The sequence below is a fragment of the Cyprinus carpio genome, chromosome B10, assembly GCF_018340385.1.
Source record: "Cyprinus carpio isolate SPL01 chromosome B10, ASM1834038v1, whole genome shotgun sequence".
In the NCBI taxonomy this organism is placed as follows: domain Eukaryota; kingdom Metazoa; phylum Chordata; class Actinopteri; order Cypriniformes; family Cyprinidae; genus Cyprinus; species Cyprinus carpio.
Window position 1 is genome coordinate 16,585,945 of NC_056606.1, and position 16,156 is coordinate 16,602,100.

The 16,156-nt window shown below is 37.8% G+C and overlaps 3 protein-coding genes across 7 annotated transcripts; all 3 read right to left on the reverse strand.

The window, feature by feature from the left end:
- Nucleotides 1-287: 287 nt before the first annotated feature.
- ccdc169 (coiled-coil domain containing 169) lies at nt 288-6,528 on the reverse strand. 3 transcript variants are annotated; one of them, XM_042732892.1, is made up of 8 exons: nt 6,348-6,528; nt 6,144-6,226; nt 5,887-5,997; nt 5,358-5,398; nt 2,014-2,112; nt 1,637-1,690; nt 1,369-1,445; nt 288-802 (listed from the first exon to the last, which is right to left on the reverse strand). In XM_042732892.1, exons 1-8 carry the CDS (start codon nt 6,419-6,421, stop codon nt 709-711), a joined length of 633 nt encoding a protein of 210 aa, XP_042588826.1. In that variant the 5' UTR covers nt 6,422-6,528; the 3' UTR covers nt 288-708. The 3 variants fall into 3 exon arrangements, with proteins under 3 accessions (XP_042588826.1, XP_042588825.1, XP_042588827.1); XM_042732891.1 differs by having other exon boundaries at nt 288-805; XM_042732893.1 differs by having other exon boundaries at nt 288-805; nt 1,363-1,445.
- An 88-nt stretch (nt 6,529-6,616) lies between these two features.
- On the reverse strand, nt 6,617-12,424 carry LOC109089440 (spartin-like). Of its 2 annotated transcripts, none has more exons than XM_042732889.1 (7): nt 11,544-12,424; nt 9,346-9,540; nt 9,045-9,195; nt 8,404-8,598; nt 8,143-8,301; nt 7,913-8,003; nt 6,617-7,328 (listed from the first exon to the last, which is right to left on the reverse strand). In XM_042732889.1, the coding sequence occupies exons 1-7, from the start codon at nt 12,237-12,239 to the stop codon at nt 7,124-7,126; spliced, it is 1,692 nt and encodes a 563-aa protein (XP_042588823.1). In that variant the 5' UTR covers nt 12,240-12,424; the 3' UTR covers nt 6,617-7,123. The 2 variants fall into 2 exon arrangements, with proteins under 2 accessions (XP_042588823.1, XP_042588824.1); XM_042732890.1 differs by lacking the exon at nt 6,617-7,328 and adding an exon at nt 7,464-7,693 and having other exon boundaries at nt 11,544-12,423.
- Nucleotides 12,425-12,929: 505 nt separating this feature from the next.
- Nucleotides 12,930-15,607, reverse strand: ccna1 (cyclin A1). 2 transcript variants are annotated; one of them, XM_019111042.2, is made up of 9 exons: nt 15,406-15,607; nt 15,158-15,318; nt 14,903-15,086; nt 14,447-14,565; nt 14,155-14,378; nt 13,883-14,087; nt 13,698-13,811; nt 13,407-13,540; nt 12,930-13,340 (listed from the first exon to the last, which is right to left on the reverse strand). In XM_019111042.2, the coding sequence occupies exons 2-9, from the start codon at nt 15,308-15,310 to the stop codon at nt 13,289-13,291; spliced, it is 1,185 nt and encodes a 394-aa protein (XP_018966587.1). In that variant the 5' UTR covers nt 15,311-15,318; nt 15,406-15,607; the 3' UTR covers nt 12,930-13,288. The 2 variants fall into 2 exon arrangements, with proteins under 2 accessions (XP_018966587.1, XP_018966589.1); XM_019111044.2 differs by having other exon boundaries at nt 15,158-15,315; nt 15,406-15,564.
- Between the last annotated feature and the right edge of the window lie 549 nt (nt 15,608-16,156).

The window sequence follows — 16,156 nt, forward strand, 5'->3', positions numbered from 1 at the left end:
CAAGGAGGTATTTCCATTGGTGCATTGCAACACTGCAAGGGAAAACATCCAATTTGAAGTTCTGAGTATTTCAACTCTTCATTTTGTTTTTTAGATCTTATCACCCATAAGTTTCCTTTTGTTTTTGTTTTAACCACATTCAACACTTCTGTGTTTGAACAGTGCAACTTCATGTTCCATTGAGCTTCAGTTTCAGCCTGTGTGTTAACAGTTTTGAAAGTGTGCTGTCTGAGTCGACAAATGTGTTTAAGCAATTGAGCAAAACTTTTTTTTTGGGGGGGGGGGGGGGGGGGGGGGGGTTGACATTAACTGAGGGTGAATAAGTGATAATGAACCATCATTACTTCATAATAGTGATTTAATGACATTACTTTTTTTTGTTGTTGTTGAAATATCCCCATTGTTTCAACATTAATTGCGGGTTCAAAGGTGATATAGCACCAACATCACTTTATAACATTAATTCAATGCAGTTAGCAGTAGCACTGACACATAAACATTGACTTAACATTGTTTAAGTGGTTGCTTGCTATATGGGAAGTTTTCATAACAGAATTAGCATCTTATATGACAATATAGCTAGGTCTATGAACTCAAAAATTATGCTTAATTTTACTGTTCTTAAAAAAAAAGATAAAAAATAAACACTCAGACAAAAATAATCAAACAATAATTGATGGATGCTCTGTTGAAGATCCCTGAACTGCATTAATGTTTTAATCGAGGGAGTTGACTCCTTGCTGGTGCTTTTTTGTCAGACCCTTTCATCATACTTGAATGTTGCCTCATACTCTCCTGGCCTCTGCTTTAAACAAAACAAAACAAAAAAATATGATTTAAGATATCCAACATTCTAAAAATGTATTTAAAAGTATAATTACTGCAATCAAAGACAGACCATCCATCTACTGTGTCTATACATATAGGACAATTAAACCTGAATAACTCAATATTAAAAAGATAGTTCACCTAGAAATGGTTAAACCTGTCTGACTTCTTCTGCACAGTACAAATATAAAGAAATCCGAAAGACATAATGTTTGAAAAGACATGACGGAGAGTAAATAATGGCAGAATCATTTTTGGCTGAACTATCCCTTAAGTTATTACTCATTCTGAGATTGAAAGGATTGGTCTTGTTACTCATGATTTTAAGTATACCAGTTAAATGAGTAAGTATACATGGTGATAAAATCACATTCTGTTTACAGTGTTGATGTACTTTTAATAATTGAATGTCTCAACCCTGAATGTTTTTTCCATGTTCATTAAAAACTGTTTAAAGGAAAAAAAATAAGACCTAGAATTGTTTCCTATGAAAAAAAAAGTGGTGTCATTTGACGATGTACAGTGCGTTTTTACATTTACGTTTTGTCTGGACCCAACGCTTTCCTCCGGGCTTGAACCATCTGCTGCTTTCTGCTCATATCCAGCGTTGAAGACAGCTAGAGACACATTATAAGCAGCACTTTGGATAATATCTTTGGTCAAGTAGCTCAAGACCACAGTGATGGGTCTGATTCTCATGGAACACACATAATGATAAAACCTATACACTTGGATAAAAACATCTGCCAAGTGAATACACTAAATTGAAAGCACAAACTGGAAAAGTTATTTTAAATGCCTTCCTTACCTTTGCGATCTCTGCAAGATATGCCCGCCTCTCTTCGTAGACTTTCTGGTAAGTCTATTTAGAATAGAATGCATAATAAAGACAATTATGTCTTTATTTATCTGTCTTTGTAATGTATGACCAAGTAACAAATTGTAATCCTTCCTTATTCTTCCACTAAGGACTCTCATGTCAGCATAATTGTGAAATAATTGTTATTATACCTCTAGGGGAATTCAGCAGCCAATACCTAAACTCTTTCCCTTTCTCATGTTAATGTCATTTATGTTACAATTAATAGCTGGAGATTTTGTACAACAAGATACGTGATGTCTTGACTACAAAGACGTTTTCGTAGTAGGAACGATAGTGGAAGATATGACGGTGTAGGACTTCACCTTTCCTTCCTGTGCGATTCTTATTTGGAAGTCCTTCAGTTGGGATTGAAGGCCGCACTTCTCAGCAGACAGCAATTTCAGCCTCTGTCTGAGAGCATCCTGAATAAAAAGAAAATATCTGAACAAATTAAAGGAATCGTTCACCCAAAAATGAAAATTTGCTCAAAGATTACTCACCCTCAGGCCATCCAACATGTAGATGAGTTTGTTTCTTTGTCAGAGCAGATTTGGAGCAATTTAGCATCACATCATTTGCTCTTCAATGGATCCTCTGCAGTGAATGGGTGCCGTCAGAATCAGAGTCCAAACAGCTGATAAAAGCATTACATTAATCCGAAAGTAATTATTACTGATGAATTTGTTTCTTACAAACATGCAGATTTTGGCTTCACAAAATGTTAATCGATGTACTGAATTATGTGGATTACAGTGATGTTTTTATAAACTGTTTGGACTCTCATTCTGACGGCACCCATTCACTGAAGAGGAACCACCGGTAAGCAAGCGATGTAATGCTGGATTTCTTCAAATCTGTTCCGTTGAAGAAACTCATCTACATCTTGGATGGCCTGAGGTAGAGTAAATTGTCAGTAAATTTTGATTTTGGAGTGAACTATTTCTTTAAGACAAGGAATAAAGAATGTTCTTATATGACGTTTGATTATATGATAGGGATAAAATGAAGATTATTTGCTTGGGGTCAAGCCTGACCTGAAATATTTTCGCTTTTTAAATATTCTAATTGTCATCCCATCCCTCTGGCATGGCCCACCCAAGTCTTTCTCGCTTCTCTTCCCTCATTTACAGATTACTTCTCATTGATTAATTTTTTTTGCAGGCCGTCTCAGCAGATTGATTTTAATCTCGTCTTTGGCAGAAGACCATATTCAGCTTTGCCAGGATGTAATGAGAAACAATTGCACCATGCAACAATAGCCGCTGAAAATGTAGTGTGTATGCATGCACTGAAGCATAAACCAAAGTGTTTCTTTCATGTTGCACAGACAGGAGGCGTGAGGGAGCGATATATATATATACAGGTCCTTCTCAAAAAAATTAGCATATTGTGAAAAAGTTCATTATTTTCCATAATATAATGATAAAAATTAAACTTTCATATATTTTAGATTCATTGCACACCAACTGAAATATTTCAGGTCTTTTATTGTTTTAATACTGATGATTTTGGCATACAGCTCATGAAAACCCAAAATTGCTATCTTCAAAAATTAGCATATTTCAACCGACCAATAAAAGAAAAGTGTTTTTAATACAAAAAAAGTCAACCTTCAAATAATTATGTTCAGTTATGCACTCAATATTTGGTCGGGAATCCTTTTGCAGAAATGACTGCTTCAATGCGGCGTGGCATGGAGGCAATCAGCCTGTGGCACTGCTGAGGTGTTATGGAGGCCCAGGATGCTTCGATAGCGGCCTTAAGCTCATCCAGAGTGTTGGGTCTTGCGTCTCTCAACTTTCTCTTCACAATATCCCACAGATTCTCTATGGGGTTCAGGTCAGGAGAGTTGGCAGGCCAATTGAGCACAGTAATACCATGGTCAGTAAACCATTTACCAGTGGTTTTGGCACTGTGAGCAGGTGCCAGGTCGTGCTGAAAAACGAAATCTTCATCTCCATAAAGCTTTTCAGCAGATGGAAGCATGAAGTGCTCCAAAATCTCCTGATAGCTAGCTGCATTGACCCTGCCCTTGATAAAAACACAGTGGACCAACACCAGCAGCTGACATGGCACCCCAGACCATCACTGACTGTGGGTACTTGACACTGGACTTCAGGCATTTTGGCATTTCCTTCTCCCCAGTCTTCCTCCAGACTCTGGCACCTTGATTTCCGAATGACATGCAAAATTTGCTTTCATCCGAAAAAAGTACTTTGGACCACTGAGCAACAGTCCAGTGCTGCTTCTCTGTAGCCCAGGTCAGGCGCTTCTGCCGCTGTTTCTGGTTCAAAAGCACACGCCTGTGCACGGTGGCTCTGGATGTTTCTACTCCAGACTCAGTCCACTGCTTCCGCAGGTCCCCCAAGGTCTGGAATCGGTCCTTCTCCACAATCTTCCTCAGGGTCCGGTCACCTCTTCTCGTTGTGCAGCGTTTTTTGCCACACTTTTTCCTTCCCACAGACTTCCCACTGAGGTGCCTTGATACAGCACTCTGGGAACAGCCTATTCGTTCAGAAATTTCTTTCTGTGTCTTAGCCTCTCGCTTGAGGGTGTCAATGATGGCCTTCTGGACAGCAGTCAGGTCGGCAGTCTTACCGATGATTGCGGTTTTGAGTAATGAACCAGGCTGGGAGTTTTTAAAAGCCTCAGGAATCTTTTGCAGGTGTTTAGAGTTATTAGTTGATTCAGATGATTAGGTTAATAGCTCGTTTAGAGAACCTTTTCATGATATGCACATTTTTTGAGATAGGAATTTTGGGTTTTCATGAGCTGTATGCCAAAATCATCAGTATTAAAACAATAAAAGACCTGAAATATTTCAGTTGGTGTGCAATGAATCTAAAATATATGAAACTTTAATTTTTATCATTACATTATGGAAAATAATGAACTTTTTCTCAATATGCTAATTTTTTGAGAAGGACCTGTATATATATATATATATATATATATATATATATATATATATATGTTAAAAGCCTGTGTTTTTGACTGTTACATACTGTGCAAGTCTATGACATTTAGAATTTTATCATTAATAATAATTATTTAAAATAATATCTTTTTTTTTATTTCTGTTTATATTTAGGGTATGTAATTATATTTTATATAATTTGTAGATTTTGTTATATACAATATACAATTTATTTTGGGTTTTCATGAGCTGTATGCCAAAATCATCAGTATTAAAAACAATAAAAGACCTGAAATATTCAGTTGGTTGCAATGAATCTAAAATATATGAAACTTTAATTTTTATCATTACATTATGGAAAATAATGAACTTTTTCTCAATATGCTAATTTTTTGAGAAGGACCTGTATATATATATATATATATATATATTTATATATATATATATATATATTATATATATATATATATGTTAAAAGCCTGTGTTTTTGACTGTTACATACTGTGCAAGTCTATGACATTTAGAATTTTATCATTAATAATAATTATTTAAAATAATATCTTTTTATTTCTGTTTATATTTAGGGTATGTAATTATATTTTATATAATTTGTAGATTTTGTTATATACAATATACAATTTATATAATTATTTAATATTTAAATTAAAATGATTTTATAATTTAAAACAATTGCAATTTTATTTAGAAGTTTTGAAAGTTGGTAGCACTTTTTGCAGGTGAAATGCTTACCTCTGACATTTCATCATATGAGCGAATAGAAGCCAGTCGATCTGAAGCGCAAGACAAAAGTTACAGTGGTGCAGTGTGTACAAAATACATCAAAATAACAGCACGGCTTATTCGCTTAGCTCTAAAGTATATGGCTTGCCTGTGCCTGCCTCATATTTCATTCTGTATCAGCATAAGACCCTTGATCATTCATTTGATCATAACTGATGTGAAGAATCAAATGAGAGATGTGATGAAGAGGTTGATGAAGAGAAGAGATAGAGCCAACATAGGAAATCATGAATGAAGTATGTGAAACTGTGGACATGCACTATAAGCCCAAAATACTTTTTTTCAGACCATTTTCTGGCAGTTACCCCCAAGTGTGTCTTTGTATTATTGCAGACTGATTGCAGAAACACACTATAAGGGAGGCCTGAAAACACCATAAATTACAAAATATAAAGGCGATGGGTTATATATTTTACTATAAGATAAAATACTATACTACAGCAACAACAACAACAAAAAGAAGCGTTTCTTATGCTACCTGAGGGGTTACCGCGGAGGGTCTCGAGTCTCTCCTGAACAACACTGATTTGTTTCTCCAGCTGCTCGTTCAGTTCCAGCTGTGTCTCATATCTGGTTCTCCACTCGTTCTCTGAGCAGAGTTGTACGGTTCAACTTTAATGAATGTACGAATTTGTTCTTTTTGTTCATTAAAATAACGATACTAGTCATATGTAATTTTGCTCAGTAGAATATACCGTAGATCAACGTTTCTTGCATCTTTCTTCATATACACACCTTCTCCGTCAACACTGTTAAGTCTCTTCTCCAAATCAGCCAGTGTGCTCCTCAGGTCAGACACGGAGTCCTTTAACATCTCCCTTTAAACGATTCACCGATTACGAAATAAGTCTAATCACCGTGCAACGGCGATGTCTGATATGTTCATGGTAACAGCAGTCAAGACATTGCTTTGTGTTTTTAAAATATGTTTGGACTTACTTGACCTCTCTCTCCTGCTCGACTTCTGCTTGCAGTTGGGATAACTCATAATTTCTGAGATCAATTTCTGCCATTCTCAGTCTGAGTAATGAGCAGGTTTCACTTTGATCGGTGTCTTTGTGATTGTTGGGCTGTGTCCACGGCAACGAACAACCACAGCACTGATTACGCAATCACGTTGGGTCCTATTGTGCGGCGACCTTTTCAATAACCTTTACAACAGCGCTCACTGTAACACTGATGCTTTGACAGATGCATATGAAATCATGTTTAGAAAAAGGCAAGACTCTACTTTTTATTACAACTATAGCAGTTGTATTTACACTAAATAAAAGTTACAAATAGTACCATGGTTTTCCTTACTGCTACAATTAAACTAATGTAAAATTTTGTGGTAAACTTTAATGAGGCGGCATTTCCTTAAAGTTAACATAAGCCACAAGAATGTCCAGAACAGTGATGTTAATTCTTAGTTATTTTCCAAGTTTAAGAATGCAGAATGCAAAATGTACTTGCAATGAAAATCAAACATACTTGTAGAATAAACATTCAAACTAGGTAAAATAAAATACCCTGTTGTTGTTTCTTTCCATAAAACTCTGAATATCTTTAAGAAAATATGAGTAACACGAGTATAACATTTAACTAATACAATACATGTCTAAGTGCATCCTTCTGCAAACATTGCTCAGTATAATATCAATCTCATTATCAATACAAAACGATACTTTTTTGTTACAAGAATGTACATAAGTTAACTGATGACAGCTAATAATTTATTTTCTGTCATCCTTAGGTGGCTTTTCTTTCTTCTTGGTTCCTTCTCCTGAGCCGTCTTTCACCATTGCATTTTCAGTGTGCTTGCCTGTGCTCTTCAGTATACCCTTGATAACCAGGTTGTCCATATTAAATGCTGTGACACCTACATTGACAGCAGACTGGACTGCAGTGTCTGCAGCTTGTCCTGCCTCGTCTCCATACCTAATCACAAACATGGAGATATTCTGAGCTAAAGGTCCTGACAGAAGTTCATGTTATTTTGTTGACTATTGATTCTAAAGGATATTTGAAATAATGTGAAATGTTTTAAAATGAACAGAACACAGTGCACATACAAAATGTTGCATTCACCTCAGTTTTAATTCACAAAGCACTCTGATGGACCATTAATAAAAATGAGCACCTTCTCAGCGACTTCTGAATGGTCAGTAACTCAAGAAAATAAGGCACTTAGGGTATGTTCGAATCTGAGAGAGACATTAGTGAGAGAAAACGCAGTGTGTTTTTACCCGCCACCATTTATATGCTGCTAGGGGGGGTCCAAGAGGCTTCCTAGACCCCTAAATCTGAAAAAGCAACAGGAAAGAGTAAATTAATCAATTTCCCAAAAGCACTGAAGTTTGGATAGGTATATAGCAAAAAAAAAACAAACAAAAAAAAAAAACGAGAAAACCAACCAACAGCAGTGTTAGGTAGAGAAAAGAATAAAAGAAAAGCAGAAGAGAAACCGTGAATCAGTGAATCCTGAAAAGCAATAATTAAAAAAAAAAAAAATAAACACCTACTTGTGCTTCACAGTATTCACAGTCTCTGAAGTTATACTTTTGCCAATAGTCTTTGCTGCAGTTTCCAGACTTGACCAGAGAGTTGACAAACCTACAGAACAAAATTTGCATCTAAACATAAACGAAAATATCTTTTGTCAACTTATAAAGGATCAACAAGTCTGATATACTAAGTAAACCTAATGTAGATAAGAAAAATGGCAACAGCCTTTCATGATTTATTTGTTTACCTTGTATGCTGCTTCCTGCCACTAGCTTGGCTCCATTCATGTTGGAGCAGCCTTCTTTACGTTTCTTGAGGGATCCTGGGATGAGTTTGCCACCGTGTTTTTTCACGTGTGGAGCAACTTCTTTCCCAACTCTATCAGCTACAGCAGCAACACCATCCACTGGTGAATGAAGCAAAATGTATTATACATGTTGCAGAACAGGATACAGAAAGGCTCTAAATATGTCAGTATATGATCAATCTAATTACACCATTGTTTTACCTAGAAACTGGCTGACTTTCACTGCACCCCCTGTGGCCTGCTTGGCTGCATTTAGACCTTTGGTGACCTTGGGGCTGACCTCTGCTGGGGTCTCCTCTGGAGTAATGTTTTCTCGTAGCTTAGTTCCTCCTCTCTGGATGGCTTTACCGGTAGCTTCACCTCCTCGCTCAAGCCCCCGACCCAGCCAGGAGGTCCCTGCACAGCCACAGTGGAAATATCACAGTACCTTTAGAACTTGGACACCCCTGCCTTAGAGTTTATTAGAGTGGCCTCTAGTGGCTATTTATAAAACGCACCAAAAAGGCGTTCAGTCAGTGAACTCTTATTTAAATAAAGGTTCCAAAAAGGGGGTTTCCATACTAATGCCCTAGAAGACCTCTCAGTGATCAGTTCTTTAAAAAAAACTTTTTTTTCTTAGTGTGGAGAATACTGTAATAATCTAAAGACCCTTTTGTGCAACAAAAAAAATTCCACGGATGTTTAAGGTTATTCATGGAACCTAGATTACAATCTTTATTTTGAAGAATGTGTCTTCTCAACTTCTACTTCAATAGAAGAAACAAATACACTAGATATCTAGTGAGATACTGAGATTCCTATCAACATTTCAGGTTACTCCACTCTGATCCTAAAGTTCAGACCTGCTAGAATACCCCGAGACATTTTTTCGCTCCAAACTGGAACAGTTTTATCCTCCCTTCCTGGTGACTGGGTTACAGATGTTTCTGAAGGAGGAACCTTCCCACTCTGGTTAATGTCTGTTCCTGTAGCGCCACCTTGTTCTTCATCTACCTTAAATGAAAATCCCTCGGTTATTAGTAATACGTAGCAAACTAATCAGTTATACAAAACAGATGCATAGATTGAGAGTTCAATAAAAATGTCAATTTTGTCTTTCTTTTCAGCATACATTTTGGCAAAGGCAAAAGTGAGATTGAGTACCTGGACCCTGAGCTGTGCCAGTGCTGACAGCTGTTCCTGGAACAGATGCCTGTCTGCTGCAGGCAGCTCTGAAGACAGCACCACCCCAACATAGGACCCCGGCACTCCTGCGGTGGTATCAGGGAATGTGAACACACCTTTGTTACTAAGAAAGACTGGTGAGTCTGGGTACAGCGGGTAGATCCAATCACAAACCTGCAAGCACAACATTCCAATCAAAATGAAGAGATTTTTTTTTTTTTTTTTTAAACTGTACATGATCTTTACTTACCACCTTTAAACCAGATAGAAATAATTTGTTGTAGGAACAATTCACTCAGAAATTGCTAATAAATTTTACACTTTTTCAAGTAAATAAAAACTGGAATAGTATTTTCTCGTAAAATACACTCCAATAATCCTTGTTTTATATAAACTTTGAAAAATATATATTGAAATATAAAAAAAAAGTATATATATACATATATATATGGTTGTTAAAAAATTACAATATGTTCAGCGTTCATTTTGAACACATTTACAAAATCTGATAATGTAATTAATTATGGTTTTATTGTATTGACTGCCGTAGGTTTTAAAAAGAAACTTTGCTTGGGACTTAAAACTTCATTAAAAATGTATTAAACTTTATTAGAACTTTTAATAATATTATATTAATATCAATAATTTAAAAACATAGTTAAGAAAAATAGGATATGCTGCAAATCTAATAATGTATATTTTAAAATAATTTATTACTTTCAGGCTATAGTGCAATAATAAGGAAAATGTGTTGGCTAAAGAATAATATAAAAGCATCAAAAGGCATCAAAAAGTTTGATGACCCTTTGAACTAAAATAAAGATGAACAGTGTATTTGGATGTCATTATGCACATGAGGGACAACTGGGGTCAATTATATTGCAAATGTTTGTGCACTGTGTGATTATTCAGAAAGCCTCTCTTTGTTCTGGATGTCTAAAGTGGGACAAAAGACCACTGTGGGACGCATGCAGCAGTTATGTTAGCACGTGGACTCCATGTGTCCTACATCAAGCCCCAGAGCAATGGGAGCACTGGACAGCTAACAGCCCCCAAACTGGAAATCTGCCAATACTGCACAGAGCCGAAGCTGAGCCATTCAATGAGATTTCTATTTGCTGAAACAGCATGCAGACCGACTCTGCACAAAGAACCCTGGCGTCATCCGTAACAGCCTGTTCCTAGCACTGCACAACCTAAATCTTTTTCTATAACTACCACAGAGTCAGGTTGGACATTTTGTATTTGACAGAAGAGTTGTGGGTTTGACAGAAGAGGCGGAGCTGTAAAACCACCTATTTTGATGTATGAAAGTGAAACTTTTCTAAGCCATGTCGGATTTGAGTGATCCAAACAAATCAACTGAAAAAAAACTTCCTCAGTTTAAAAGTAATCACAAATACCCATCAAATGAGCCATACTAAATAAATCTCAAGCATTCTCTTAAGAAAAAACACAGTTTCTACTTTCTATCTCTCTTTGCTCTATAATGTTCCTATAAATGTATAACATGAGAAGCATGACAGTAATCTTAGTTATTTTGCGGTCAACCATGAACTAATGCTCAACAACCAAACCCTACAGAGACGTAATTCTTTAAAAAAAAAACACCCAGATTCATGTGATCATCACAAGACTAAAAATCCTTATGAGTAGGCCTAGTTTAAAAAATCTTTTTTGCATAAGATTGCTTAAAGTACAGATTATGTCAAACAAAGTTTAAGGTTTTCTTATCATGTTTCACAAAGTTCTTAATATCTTTTATCAAAGTCTTCTTTTTAATCAAAGTCTCAGCATCTTACACATTTTAGGATTTAAATGCTATACAGCTTTCTAATAATCTGAAGCAGCTTTTATTTTTATTACATTTTTATAATTTTAGGTCTAGTAATTTCGTTATGTGCTTTGTCTTTTTTTTTTAAATGCGTATATTTATTTTTATTTCAGTGTCAGTTTTAGAAGGCATACTTCACCTAAGAAAACATCTGTAATTTTTTGTTCTTTAAGTTTTTCATCTAATAGCCTATTTATATTTTATCTCAGCGTAATTTCAATTACCAAAAACGATTTAAACATTTTTAGTTAACAATAACAAAACTTGGGGGAGAATAAGAAAAAAAATAAGTAGCCTATATACATGAATAAATATAGAAATATTATCCAAACACAATATTTACCTGTAGGTATGCTGGGGCATAGCTGGCATTACTGTTCTGGCTGTTGTATATGATTATTCGTAGGTACCCTGGATAAGAAGGGGCGCTGACATGACCCTCAGCAGAAACGAAGAACATCTGCGCCCCTCTGGGCAAGAACAAAATCTCCATGCCAGCCTCTCTGAGATTGACTGGGGCAAAGGCCTGGCGCTTGGGTGTCTGGTTTGGAGCAGCTTGAAATGGCCCGTTGCCTCCATGAGAGAGTGACAGATGCCCTTCTGTCGGTTGTGGAGTGTAGGCTGGTGGAAGTTCAGCGGGTGCAGTGAAGCCCGCCGTAGGGAAGGCAGGATGAGCAGAGGCCCCCCCTGAAGCTGAGACAGGTGATCTGGTGGTAACGACAGGAAGGCTCGGATTAAGGCGCTGACCCGAGCTCGCTGTGGACTCCAGCACCCCGAGACGATCGGTGATGGTGCTCAGAGTCTCGCTCATCCTCAGCTGTGTCTGTCGGGCTAAGTCCCAGTGGCGTCCAACGCAGCGCTCACCATGCGTGTTCACCCCGAGCCCTCTGAGGAGATGCCGCCTGCCCAGTTTGTACAGAAGAAGAGCTTGTCCCTTATTCCCCACCTCGTCATACTGAAGCCCTGAGTTCAGACACTGCAGGGCTCTTTTATAGTTCTCACGAATGGCGCGGATTTCAGCCGGTTCTGGTGACGCCATTGCAGTGCCAAGAAACGCAAATATACAACTCCAAAAAGGAAAAAGTGCAACTGTAAAACTTACAAAAAGCGTGAACGCTTTGGCAGCGTGCGGTTAAACGTAATGAGCTTATTTTTTCCTCATGACACACGACGAAATTATGTAGCTACTTGTCACCAAGCAGGTTCGACCAGATTACAAGGAAAATAACCATAAAACAAGTTTATAGCTCTTCTGGTCACTGGGGAAAAAAAAAAAAAAAAAAAAAAAAAAAAAAAAAAAAAAAAAAATCCCCTATCAAACCACACCTGAATGCGCGCGAGTTAAAGTCAAGTCCAGAGAATCACGTTAATAAAAAGCTCTGGGGAGAATACGTTCTTGAGTCACACCGAAAACAGTTTTAGCTGTTAACTGCAAGTAAATCAAGACAAACTTTAAATTGAGCCGGTGCTCATCAAGCTGTATTGCGATGACCATTAAGTGCGCGCGACTGTCGGTTATGGAGGCTACCTGTGCGGTTTCGCTCGCGTATATTTTCTGCTACTTAAATTGGTTTGAAACGTTATGAAGTAATGTTTCCAGTTACAGAAAGCAGGTTGACTAAAGTGGTTTTATAAATGACACGAGTTAGTGAACACTAGAGGTCGTTGTGCACCATAAAACCCAAAATTGTTGCTTTCAAGTGTACTGGACTGATCAAAACACAAGCAGTAATGCAACTTGTTTCGTTTATTGAAATTCAGTTTGAAGTACATGATATTGCACTTAGTATACAAGTAAAATACATGGTGTACCAGAGAAAGAGACCCTAAGGAAAGTAGACAAAGTGGTACAAAACCATTTGTTCATTTCATATACAGATAAGGGAGAACAGCCTTCAGACCAACAGTATGTTGGATTTACAGAAACAAGTCACTTTTGATTACTTTGTAGTCTTAAGCAACCTATGATAAAAATCACATTTTTAAAAAGATTAAAAGCTACATTTAAAACTCATTCAATATTTACAATAGACTTAAGCGCTGCAGTTCATTTGTTGGCCTCAAGTAACAGTTGTGGTCACCAAAACATCAAGGAAGATGCAGAGACTCCACAGGCTCAAGCAGGGACACGCCACAATATCTGAGACGAGATTAGTCATTAGGAAGAGGCTAAAAACCAACATCCATATTACAAATGCCTGCTTACTTCGAGCTCTTGTATTTCTCCTGGATTGCCTGTTGGGGGCGACCTGCAGCCCCTAGATGGAGTTTGTGAAGCTCCATCAGACATGGGATGATCACTGCCAGTGAGTAACCAGTGAAGGCATACAGGTTCTCAGGCTGCAAGAAACACCCATTTAAGGCAGATTATAGACAAGCCTACACAGCAGGCAGGGATTTATGCATTATACACCTTGTCTACAGTTGTGGAAGCACGGAAGAACTTTATTGGGTTCATCCAAATGAAAAATGGCTTCAGTGAGAAGGTTAGACGTACCCACAAAACCCCATTTAGAGTGTAGTTGGCCAGACAATATGCAGCTGCAGCAGTCTTGGAAGGTAGATACTGCACAAAGGGATCCACCTCAAGCAGGCTCAACTCTGAAAGATACTGTTGGAGCAGAGAGGATAAATCAATATCCAATTCAGAGGAGAAATTGAACAAGATGGAAACCCACTCACCAAAGCAAGGTTTACGGTCCTGGCACAGATATGCCCCTCCAATGTGTACTGCATCAAGAACTGGTGAACCGTGGGTGCAGTCATGTCAAAAGCCAGCACTCGGAGCAGGTGCTGCTCCATCCGAAGCACCTGTTTCTTGGTGTAGGTGTCATCCGTGATGTACACAAACTCATCCACTTCCGGAGGATACACCTCCTCGTATTTCCTAATCAGAAAGACCAAGCAGTTACGTCAGTAGGTAACAAATTTAAAGAGAACTAGTCACCACTTACGCAGCCAAGAGTACAGCAGCTGTTCCCACAAGCTGCAGTTTTCCTCTCAGGACAGACATGCACGAAAGGAAGCGGTCCAGGTAATTGACAGCCAAGAAGAGCGTCTCCGAGCACAGCTTGTATTCTTCACCAACCTCAACCAGCCAGTCAACAAGGATGATCCTCATACAGTTGGTTATGTCAGGCTGCTTTCTCATATAGCCAGGCTTCGGCCTGTATTTAACCTGAGACACAGTGCATTACAGACAGATAAAAGGGCAACTAAAGACCTGCTAAAACTAATTATACCAACTTCACATTCACGCAGGTATCTGTGGATGTCCTCAGCATATTCTGGAACACACAGGACATCCTCAGAAGCAGCGGCCTCCTCCTCCAGCAATGACTGCATGGAAGAATCCATGCAAGACCCTAAATATTCATAAAATTGTTTTAGGCCAAATCCATAAGAAATCTGCACTGCAAGTGACAAGTGCCTTTCAGGTGATGCAAAGTTATAAGCATACAAAGTCATACAGACTTAAAGGCTAATAAAAGGACTTAAACCCACCACATACAATATTAAGCCGTCATTGGAGGTAACCCAAGTTACATAATTAACATGCATTACTGTAAGATTTCCATAAGTTACTGTAGCATACAAGTAGTTACAAAGACACTTTAAAAGTAACCGCTTTATTTTGAAGTTAACTCGGAACAATTATAGCCAGATACAAATAATCGAATTAGGCTTGAGATGTCGGCATACCTGAACCAAGATCTTGGACCGCATCATCTACTAGCAGGAGCTCTGACGGCAGTACGAATGAGGATGACTGTTTAGTGGACTGTGCGATGACCGGCTCAACCACGTGATCACCCAGCGTAGCCCTCGATGTGCTGACGTCAAGGGTAGATGCATCACGAAGAGCTGGCACATATTTGGATGAAACCTAAATAAACGATACAAAAGCGTCACTTTAGTTACACTCTGGGAGCAGCATTGTAAACACTTGACACCAACCTGACCAAATACTCGGTTTTGCTGATCATTCTCGGTCAAAACACCGAGCACAACCCTCTGGCCGGGCTTGAGAGCGCGCAGGCCATCCGCTCTTCCGAGGCCCATGATGTTCTCCTGACGACTGGACAGAGGAGCGAGACCACGGGAAGCCATTTTATCTGCTAAAAATTAGTCCGTTCAAGATCAACTCAAATTATAAACAACTACTTGAAACAAAGACACTTTAAGCAAAACCGTTCAAAACAAACCTCTTGCTGCGTTATATTCTTAACGAACCAATAGACTTTCAATGAGTGGATCAAAGTGCTTTGACACTGATTATCTCGCTACACCTTTTATACGAGCATGTCGATATTCACGACCAATCGACATGAGGCTAGTAAACACATTTGACTTAATTGAGATCTCCTACGCTTTCCAGCTGTTCCAAATAAATGCTAATTACACTCGAGTCTAAGGTATGGTCACGTGGCAACATAACCATGGAAACGGAGTACTACGTTTCTTTGTTGTTCAGCGGCAGTATTAATGAGATGACAGAGTCAACGTCATGAACGTGAACTTTTTTCGACGCAAACACTTTTAGAATTTATCAACGGGTGTTTTTTATAAAATATTAGCATTTTGAACTTTTAAATAAACACATTTAAAACACATTATGCAAAATAAAAATGTTACACTGTGATATTTAGGGCTTTGTTTTCTTCACACATCACGTTTCATATTCCATTTTATTTTTTAACATACATAGACACACACACACACACACACAACACCAGTTGTCGTTTGTATTTCACTAATTGTTTTGATCATAATTTTGAAGGTGTAAGGATTATAATTTTTTATGGATTTCCATAGTTTAAAAATGGTTCTGGGACAACAGTTCAACAAAAAGATATAGCCTTTATAAAAAGGTTCGTACTTCAAAAGTAGTAAAATAAATGATGAAAGCATGAGCTTTAACAGGAAAGTTTTAATGTGCCCTACATATTAAAAAAA

Excerpts from the sequence above, each read along its gene's own strand:
- LOC109089440 (XM_042732889.1), bottom strand. The coding sequence starts at position 12,239 with ATGGCGTCACCAGAACCGGCTGAAATCCGCGCCATTCGTGAGAACTAT. Across the intron at positions 9,196-9,345 it reads TGGCACAGCTCAGGGTCCAG|GTAGATGAAGAACAAGGTGG; the intron begins GTACTCAATCTC and ends TTTTCATTTAAG. Across the intron at positions 8,599-9,044 it reads GTCTCGGGGTATTCTAGCAG|GGACCTCCTGGCTGGGTCGG; the intron begins GTCTGAACTTTA and ends GTGGCTGTGCAG.
- ccdc169 (XM_042732891.1), bottom strand. The coding sequence starts at position 6,421 with ATGGCAGAAATTGATCTCAGAAATTATGAGTTATCCCAACTGCAAGCA. Across the intron at positions 6,227-6,347 it reads GAGCAGGAGAGAGAGGTCAA|GGAGATGTTAAAGGACTCCG; the intron begins GTAAGTCCAAAC and ends AATCGTTTAAAG. Across the intron at positions 5,399-5,886 it reads CCTCCGCGGTAACCCCTCAG|ATCGACTGGCTTCTATTCGC; the intron begins GTAGCATAAGAA and ends CTTGCGCTTCAG.
- ccna1 (XM_019111042.2), bottom strand. The coding sequence starts at position 15,310 with ATGGCTTCCCGTGGTCTCGCTCCTCTGTCCAGTCGTCAGGAGAACATC. Across the intron at positions 14,379-14,446 it reads GATACCTGCGTGAATGTGAA|GTTAAATACAGGCCGAAGCC; the intron begins GTTGGTATAATT and ends ACTGTGTCTCAG. Across the intron at positions 13,812-13,882 it reads GGACCGTAAACCTTGCTTTG|TATCTTTCAGAGTTGAGCCT; the intron begins GTGAGTGGGTTT and ends CTGCTCCAACAG.